General features: G+C 55.3%; 2 protein-coding genes and 1 pseudogene across 5 annotated transcripts in view; 2 read left to right on the top strand and 1 right to left on the bottom strand.

Annotated features, from left to right (window-relative positions):
- The first annotated feature begins 439 nt into the window (after positions 1-439).
- On the top strand, positions 440-2,075 carry MAP1LC3A (microtubule associated protein 1 light chain 3 alpha). The gene is made up of 5 exons (XM_036321083.1): positions 440-711; positions 1,021-1,076; positions 1,159-1,265; positions 1,490-1,659; positions 1,921-2,075. The coding sequence occupies exons 1-4, from the start codon at positions 672-674 to the stop codon at positions 1,650-1,652; spliced, it is 366 nt and encodes a 121-aa protein (XP_036176976.1). The 5' UTR covers positions 440-671; the 3' UTR covers positions 1,653-1,659; positions 1,921-2,075.
- A 188-nt stretch (positions 2,076-2,263) lies between these two features.
- The window catches only part of PIGU (phosphatidylinositol glycan anchor biosynthesis class U), an 88,741-nt gene continuing 82,290 nt past the window's right edge, over positions 2,264-8,714 (bottom strand). For all 4 annotated transcript variants that reach the window (XM_036321079.1, XM_036321077.1, XM_036321078.1 and 1 more), the window contains one exon: positions 2,264-2,693. In XM_036321079.1, the coding sequence (XP_036176972.1) occupies positions 2,677-2,693 (17 nt within the window). In that variant the 3' untranslated portion in view covers positions 2,264-2,676. The remainder of the gene's footprint in view (positions 2,694-8,714) is intronic.
- On the top strand, positions 7,040-8,541 carry LOC118662559 (annotated as a pseudogene).

Raw genomic sequence — 8,714 nt, 5'->3', positions numbered from 1 at the left:
AATGTCCATAGCTCTATTTTTCAATTCTAGGGATTTCTTTGAAAAGCTCTGTTCCTTTTTAGTGACTTGCTCTTTTATGTTTTGATCTCGCCCACCCACCTTTTCCCTTCTCCAACCATAAGCCCCAAGGACGACGTTTGGCTCTGTCATCCTCGGCACCTCACTGTCGCTGGAACTAACAGCCTGGCTGTGCGCTGTCAGAGGGCAGTGACAGAGGGGAGAGAGGATGCTGAGCTGCAGCCGGGCAGTGATTTCCCCACTGCGAAGGGCTGGGTCCGCTCCCACCATTGCCTCCTAGCTTCCCAATCTCTGCTCAGCCCCGCCTGGGACAGAGGGGCCACGCAGGCCATGACGTCACGCGACTGTGACGCCCCTGGGAGCCGCCACCCCTTCCTGGTGCGGGCGGGGAATCCAGGCTCTTTGCGCCCTGACGTCAAGGTCCCGGCGGGCGGGTTTTGCGTCGGCCCAATGGGAGCAGTGCGCCGGCCTCCCCTTTAAGGAATGTTGTGACCTGACGTCACCCGAGCGAGTTACCTCCCGGAGCCTCGGACGCTGGGCTCAGCGTGAGCCCCAGAGCCCTTGCGCGCGAGGTGTGGAGCCCCCGCGCCCCGGTACCGCAGCCACCTCCCCGCCCCGGAGTCCCGGCCTGCGCGCCCCGCCGGGCCCGCGAGATGCCCTCGGACCGGCCTTTCAAGCAGCGGCGGAGCTTCGGTGAGGCCTGGTGGGCGATCTGCGAATCTGGGGAGGGGGTGGGGATCGGGGAGTTGGGGGCGCGACCCAACCTCCAGCGCAGGTGACGTCAGCCCTGTGACGTCAGCTTCCAGCCGGACCCCAGACTGGGAGGCAGATCTGACCTGGGCTGGGCCCTCCCCACCCTGTCCTGTGTCCAGGCTGGCCGGACGGCCCGGGGGGCGGGGGCTTGGGGGAGGTGGGGCCAGGCCGGGCCGCCCCTCGAGGGCCGTCGGGGCAAACGGCACGGAGGACCCAGATCCAGCCTCAGCGCCCGACCTCCTTCCGCAGCCGACCGCTGTAAGGAGGTGCAGCAGATCCGCGACCAGCACCCCAGCAAGATCCCGGTGAGTCCCACCGTCCCCGCCGGCCCAGGCCCCGCCCCAGACCCCGCCCCGAGCTCACGCGGCCCCGCCCGCCCCTTCCCAGGTGATCATCGAGCGCTACAAGGGTGAGAAGCAGCTGCCAGTCCTGGACAAGACCAAGTTCCTGGTCCCGGACCACGTCAACATGAGCGAGTTGGTCAAGATAATCCGGTGCGTGGGCGGCGACCCTCAGGGGGGACTTGGGTCCTGCTGGGGTGGCCAGGTCCTTCTGAGGAGTGGGAGTGGGCATAGGAGGGGCATTGGGTCCCTCTCTGGGAAAGTTCAAGGTCAGGGATGGGTGTGAAGTGAAGGCAGGGAGTCATTTTGGGGAGGGAGTCGGGGCGACACCCGCCGGCAGCCAGGCCCCTCACTGTGGGCTGCCCTCCTGTCCTCAGGCGCCGCCTGCAGCTGAACCCCACGCAGGCCTTCTTCCTGCTGGTGAACCAGCACAGCATGGTGAGCGTGTCCACGCCCATCGCGGACATCTATGAGCAGGAGAAGGATGACGATGGCTTCCTCTACATGGTCTACGCCTCCCAGGAAACCTTCGGCTTCTGAGCCAGCAGTAGGGGGAGGGGTTGAAAGGGGAGAGGGGGGGCCATGTCAGGCTCTGCCCAGGGAGCTCTTGGCTCCCGAACTGAGCTTCCTCTGCCCCTGGGGGCCGGGCAGGGATGCTACCCCTTAGGGGATACCAACCACTCCGCCTCCGCCCTGTGTGCATCCTGGGCCTGTCACGTTAGGGTTGCCCCTCTGGGTGCTGGCTGGTGGACGGTGGGGAGCAGCCCCCACCACCCGTGCTCTGTCTGGTTTGTCTTTTTTACTTTAGGCCCCTGCCTGCCCCTCCCCCACCCGAGGCTCTGCTTCCTGCCTGGAACCACCCACCCTTGAAGGACTGGCCCCTGGCTCACCTGGTCTTGACATGGTGTATGGATCTGTGGTCACTGTCCCTTTGCAGAATAAAGATTGCTCAGGCCTGCTTGGCCCTTTGCCTCCAGCTGCTTGGGGAGTGGGGAGGGCTGCTGGTGGCCTGTCCCACGCCATTCTCGGCTCACCAGTGCACAACTTGTTGTGTGGACTTACGGTTCATTCTGGGGGCCCACACCCTTGTGTAGTATACCATGGTGGTATTAGGGGCCCACACCTTCCAGGAGTGTCCTGTGGGCCCAGGGTAGACTTCATACCAAAAAGAAATTTATTAAGTCAACAACCTAACAAACCCTGCTCACCTGCTTCCTCCCCTGTCCTGTCTGGGAGGGGGCTCCTTTGTGTGCAGAGCCAAAAACTGTGGGTCCAAGTGGAGGTGCGCCTGGCAAAGCCCCACAGGCCTTGCTGCCAGCCTTGGCTCTCCTCTGGTGCCAAGATCGTGACCCTGGACTTGAACCTCATCTGCCTGAGGACTTGCCTGCTGGCAATTCTGGCTCGAGGGCTTGGCCCAGCTTTTGGCCTGTCCACCCCGAGTCCGTGCAGCCCTGTGCCCGGCCAGGCCTACTTGAGCACAAGCATGGCCTCCGTGCCGTCCTTGGCCGTCAGGTAGAGACCGTGAGTGAGGTAGTACTCTCGCCGCAGGAAGGCATAGAAGTAATCAGAAATCAGCAGGATCTGTTGGGGGAGAGGAGAGAGTGTGAGAAGCTTCGAGGTACCTCCCCCTAAACCTTGGGCCCCTGAGGAGCTAGGCGGGTGTTGGGAGACCCTACCACCTCAGGATCTACACTTGACCCTGCAAGGTCTCACTGACACCTTAGAAGTGCCCGTATGGCCCTCCCTCCCTCCACCATTGTCTACACCTTCTTCTCAAGCCCTGGCCTGAACTCCAGACTGGTACTTCTGCAGCCAGACCTCACCTCGTGGGTACCCACAGGCCTCTAGGATGCACCCTAGCCAAGCTCCCTGTCAAACCAGCTTCTCCCACTGGGAACCCAGGCCCCACATCTTCCAGGTCCTCCGGCCACAGGATCACCTGATACTTCTCCCATATACACAGCCACTAAGTACTGTCAGTTCTACCTCCTAAGCCAGTGGTCAGCAATCTCATTAGTCAACAGAGCCAAATATCAACAGTACAACGATTGAAATTTTTTTTGAGAGCCAAATTTTTTAAACTTAAACTATATAGGTAGGTACATTGTTATTAACTTAATTAGGGTGCTCCTAAGCTGGCCTTTGCTAAAAACGTCCTCAGTCTGAGGCGTCGACCTCAGCGAACATACCTCCACTTCTTCTAATGCCACTTCTTCAAAATAGACTCGCCCAGGCTGAAAACCGACGTCTGCGCATGGGCCATGAAGTTTCATTCACTCTGTACGTGGTATTTTGTGGAAGAGCCACACTCAAGAGGCCAAAGAGCCGCATGTGGCTCGCGAGCTGCGGTTTGCCGACCACTGTCCTAAGCTGGCAAATCCACCCATTTCTACCCATCTTAACAGTTACCACCCTGGACAAGCCACTGTCATCACTAGCATCTCCTCTCTGGGCTCCCTAATCTCGAACCTCCCCTTCCCTCAGTCCACTTTCCCTAGCAGCCAGAGGCTGCTTTTCAAAACAAATCTGGTCATGTTAAAACCCTCTAGAGCAGTGGTTCTCAACCTTCCTAATGCCGTGACCCTTTAATACAGTTCCTCATGTTGTGGTGACCCCCAATTTCATTGTTACAAATTGAACATAATTAAAGCATAGTGATTAATCACAAAACAATATGTAATTATATATGTGTTTCCAATGGTCTTAGGCGACCCCTGTGAAAGGGTCGTTCGACCCCCAAGGGGTCGCGACCCACAGGTTGAGAACCACTGCTCTAAAGGCTTCCTATGGCTAGCTAGTAGGGTGAAGATAAGCTCCCTGGGGCTCTGAGGCCTTGCACCTGGCCCCTGCCGTGTACATGCCTCACGCTCCCCCATGTTCCACCTCACTCTGCTCCAGCCACACTGGCCTCTTCCCTCCCACTGCAGGATCTTGGCTGTTTCCTCTGCCTGGAATGCTCTCTCCACTTCCATCTAGTCAACACCTGCTTGCCCCCCTTCAGACTTCAGGAAGATCTTCCTCAGAAAAGCCCACCCATATGCCCCAGACTGAGTTTTGGCCCCATTAACCTCTATTTGGCAGCACAAACTCATCCAAATTGCCGTTTTACATTCGTTTCTGTGATGTCTGCCGAGTGCTCCTCCCTCCCTGCACTGGGCACAATGGTATGTGCACCCAGCTCTCCGTCTTTCCTGTATGAACCACAGAATCGAAAGAGCTCTAGACGTGCAGCCCACCATCCCTCTCAGAGGCCCAGAGCAGAATTGGGATTTGCCAAGGTCCCCACATGCTGCACCTATAGTCTTACAATCCATTTGGCCCATGCTCCCAAGACCTCCAGTGCCTGGAGCAGGAGGAGCAGGGCCAGCCCCATGGAAGGATGAGGGGAGGGGCTCACCAGTGCAGACACCACCAGCTCTCAGGCACTCGGAGGCCTCTCAGACTATCAGCACCAACCACCTCTTGGCACAGATGGGGAGACAGAAGCCCCAGAGCAGGGGGACCACCTGGCTAGGGTCTTGGCGCAGATCAGAGGTTGAGCTGAGCCTGGGATCTCCGCCCCTGACCCTGAGACCCCAATCCTGGGCAGCCTCTCACACTGTGGACAGGAAGGAGAGCACAGAGTGGTCTGGAGGAGGAGGCCAGGGCCAATACCAGCGATGGCTTTAGGATAAGGACACGACTGGAGCCTGTCTGGAAGGATGATGAAAATTAAGGCACAAAAGGTTCAATAGTTGGTCTAAAACTATTCAGGGAGAGCTGGACTCGTGGCCATGACCCTGCAGGGCCATGCACCAGTACGCCAGAGGCACAGAACTCAGGCCCTGTGGGTATCAGCAGAGCAGACAGTCCAGGAAGCCCTCAAGGCCTTGCACCACAGCTGCCCTATGGGGGGTGGGGGGGGGGGGCAGGTACCACAGCAGACGCTGACCTCACATCCTACAGCCCCTTCCTCACACAGGCACAGATTCCTGGTCTGGGGAAGCCTATAGCTGGTGGGGTCTGATCCCCAAGCCAGGTCAGATGAAGGGCAAGTGCAAAGTCACAATTCACAAAAGAAATGAGCCAACTCCAATGTCACACAATCAGCTGGACAAGTAATAGGAAGTCAAAATACTAGGTATTAGGTTGAACCATATTAAATTGCCATTTTTTGCAGCTCAGAAACAGATGAATATTGTCAATTTCATATAGTTCAATTTATATAAAAGAGAAAAGAACCAAGAAATACAAATAGAGTAAGCATGTTATCCAGAAGTTCCTGAACAAATAAATAGCTGAAGACTTTAGGGAGTTATTATTTCTCCTTAAAAGCCTTAACTTTGTAAATTAGATGCATGTATTATGTTGATAAAAATAATCATCTAATACATAATTGAATAATACATAAATGGTGGGAAATTCCTTTTTAAAAAAAAAAATATTTTATTGATTTTTTTACAGAGAGGAAGGGAGAGGGATAGAGAGCCAGAAACATTGATGAGAGAGAAACATTGATCAGCTGCCTCCTGCACACCCCCTACTGGAGATGCGCCTGCAACCAAGGTTCATGCTCTTGACCAGAATAGAACCTGGGACCACGAGCCAAACCGGTTAGGGCGGGAAATTCCTTTTGATATTCTTGCAGAAGAATTAAAAATAAGCCCTAGCTGGTTTGGCTCAGTGCATAGAGCATCGGCCTGCAGACTGAAGGGTCCCAGGTTCGATTCCGGTTAAAGGCACATCTTGGGTTGTAGGCTTGGTCCCAGTATGGGGCATGCAGGAGGCAGCCAATCAATGATTCTCTCTCATCATTGATGTTTCTCTCTCTCTCTCCCTTCCCTTCTAAAATCAATAAAAATATATTTAAAAATATATTAATAATATATTACTAATAATATATTAATAATATATTACTAATATATAAAAACCCAGGGTCCATAACACCCAAAACGACCAAAGGCTCGACCGAACTCCAGGCAGCACGCGCAGCAGGCTCCAGTGGGTGGGGACTGGCGAGTGGGCTGAACTGCTGAGCTCTCAGGGAGAGAGAGAGTGGGGCTGATCAGCGGCTACCGCAGCTGCTAGTGAGGACTGCAGAGAGAGAAGCAGCGGGTCAGACCCTGCTTCTCTCTCTCTCCAGGCCTCGCCAGCAGCCATGCCTCTCTCTCTCCGAGAGATCAGCAGTTCAGCCTGCTCGCCAGCAGTGTGGGGTGGCTGTTGATCAGCCTCGCCTCTCTGATCAGGCCTGGAGATGCTGACTGGCATAGAAACCGACCAATCAGAACCAAATCTGGGTGAACTGCGAAGGCAGAACCTAAGGTGGGGGCTGAGGAGGGATTTTAAGGGCAACAGCTGTTTGGTGTAAGGTGTAAGAAAGCGGCTCAATTTTTTAATAACCCGTTTGGCAGTATAGTGCATATGGCTGGCTATCAGTCCAGATATAGGGATTATGTATTTTTGTCTTCCAAGAGCATCTCCTCCTGCTGAAAAAGGCTTCCCCCAACCCCCCATTTAAGCAATCCTATCCTATATAATCTATCTATACTAATAAAAGGGTAATATGCTAATTAGACCGGGTTGATCGGCCATCTTCCAGATGTCCAACTTCCTTCTGGAAAAAGCCATGGTGGTGGGGGCTGAGGCAATTAGGGATGATCAGGCTGGCAGGGGAGGGCCATTGGGAGTGAGATCAGACCGGCAGGGCAGTTGGGGGTAAGATCAAGCCGGCAAGGAAAGCAGTTGGGGGCGAGATCAGGTCGGCAGGGTGTGTGTGTGTATGTGTGTGTGTGTATGTGTGTGTATGTGTGTGTGTGTGTGTGTGTGTGTGTGTGTGTGTGTGTATATATGCGCCTAAGCGACCGAACAACCAGTTGCTATTATGCACACTGACCACCAGGGGGAAGATGCTCAACAAGGGAGTTGTCCCCTGGTGGCCAGTGCACTCCCACAGCGGGAGCGCTGCTCAGCTGACTGACCTGTCCTGGCGGCCCACCAGCCCAGTGGCAGCCACTCCCTCCCTCAGTAGTCCTGCAGGTCCAATCTTGGGAGAACAAGCCAGGCACCAATGGACTGGTGCTGCTGGCACAACTGATCCTGACAGTGCTGCCAGCCTCCTGGAAACCGGCCTCAGGCACGGTGGCCACTTCCCCTCCCTAGATGCTTGGCAAGGAAGAAAGGATATAAAAGCGGCTGTCAGATGGACCCGACAACCAACATGAAGGTCAGTGGGACAGATTCAGATGCTGGGCCAGCAAGGGCATCCCACCGCATTGCGTCTAGCAATCCCCACTTGGGACGGGCACCAGATGTAGGGCTCAGGGCTGGCAAGTGCCGCTGCAGCAGCGCGAGCCTCTCCCGATCGGGACTGACTGGGTGCGAGCCCGAGGCAGGCGCAGTGGGGCCGGGATGAGTGGGAGTGGCAGGCAGGAGCAGTAGGTGGCGTTGGACTATGGGTTTTGGCCCGATCCCCGCAGGCCAACCCCAAGGGACCCCACCTGTGCACAAATTCATGCACCAGGCCTCTAGTAGTAGTAATAGTAGTAGTAATAATAATATATGAGCTCTCTCCTCTCGCCTAAGGGGAAGAAGGCCAAAGGGAAGAAGGTGGCTCCGCCCCTGCTGTCATGAAGAAGCAGGAGGCCAAGAAGGTAAATCCCCTGTTTGAGAAAAGACCCAGGAATTCTGGCATTGGACAGGACATCAAACCCAAAAGGGACCTCACCTGCTTTGTCAAATGGCCCTGCTACCTACATTCGGCTACAGCAGCAAAGGGCTATTCTCTATGAGCATCTGAAAGTGCCTCCTGCCATTAACCAGCTCACCCAGGCCCTGGACCGCCAAATGGCTATTCAACTGCTGAAGCTGGCCCACAAGTACAGACCAGAGACAAAGCAAGAGAAGAAGCAGAGGTTGGTAGCTCAGGCTGAGAAAAAAGCTGCCGGCAACGGGGATGTCCCCACCAAGAGGCCACCTGTCCTTTGAGCAGGGGTTAACACTGTCACCACCCTGCAGTGAGAGAACAAGACGACTCGGCTGGTAGTGACTACACACAATGTGGATCCCATCCAGCTGGTGGTCTTCCTGCCCTGCCTGTGCTGGCAGATGGGGGTTCCCTACTGCATGAGCAAGGGGAAGGCCAGGCTGGGTGTCTCGTCCACAGGAAGACCTGCACCACTGTTGCCTTCACGCAGGTAAACTCAGAAGACAAGGCAGTTCTGGCTAAGATGGTGGGGGCTATCCAGACCAATTACAAGGACAGATATGATGAGATCCGCTGCCACTGGGGAGGCAATGTCCTGGGTCCAAAGTCGGTGGCTCGCATTGCCAAGCTGGAAAAGGCCAAGGCCAAGGAACTGGCCACTAAGCTGAGCTAAGTGTGCACTGTGGAGTTTTTTGTACATAAAATAAAAATTCTTCTCCAGCCTAAATAAATAAACTATGAAGATAATCCCCCTTCCAGAAAGTAGAGCTTAATTCTTGCCCACTATTACCCCCTGCCCCTGGGGTGGGCTAGGCTTGGTGACTCGCTCCCAAAGAACAGAGCAGGGGCAGGGAAAACGGCAACTTCCCCCTAGAGGAGCCTGGAAACAGTGGAACCAGACGATGAAGGGCAGCAGCATG

Source organism: Myotis myotis, unplaced genomic scaffold (genome assembly GCF_014108235.1).
Source record: "Myotis myotis isolate mMyoMyo1 unplaced genomic scaffold, mMyoMyo1.p scaffold_m19_p_9, whole genome shotgun sequence".
NCBI classification, from domain to species: Eukaryota; Metazoa; Chordata; class Mammalia; order Chiroptera; family Vespertilionidae; genus Myotis; species Myotis myotis.
Note: the sequence above shows the minus strand (reverse complement) of the source record. Positions and strands in the feature narration are given on the sequence as shown.

Excerpts from the sequence above, each read along its gene's own strand:
- MAP1LC3A (XM_036321083.1), top strand. The coding sequence starts at position 672 with ATGCCCTCGGACCGGCCTTTCAAGCAGCGGCGGAGCTTCG. Across the intron at positions 712-1,020 it reads CAAGCAGCGGCGGAGCTTCG|CCGACCGCTGTAAGGAGGTG; the intron begins GTGAGGCCTGGT and ends CTCCTTCCGCAG. Across the intron at positions 1,266-1,489 it reads GAGTTGGTCAAGATAATCCG|GCGCCGCCTGCAGCTGAACC; the intron begins GTGCGTGGGCGG and ends TCCTGTCCTCAG.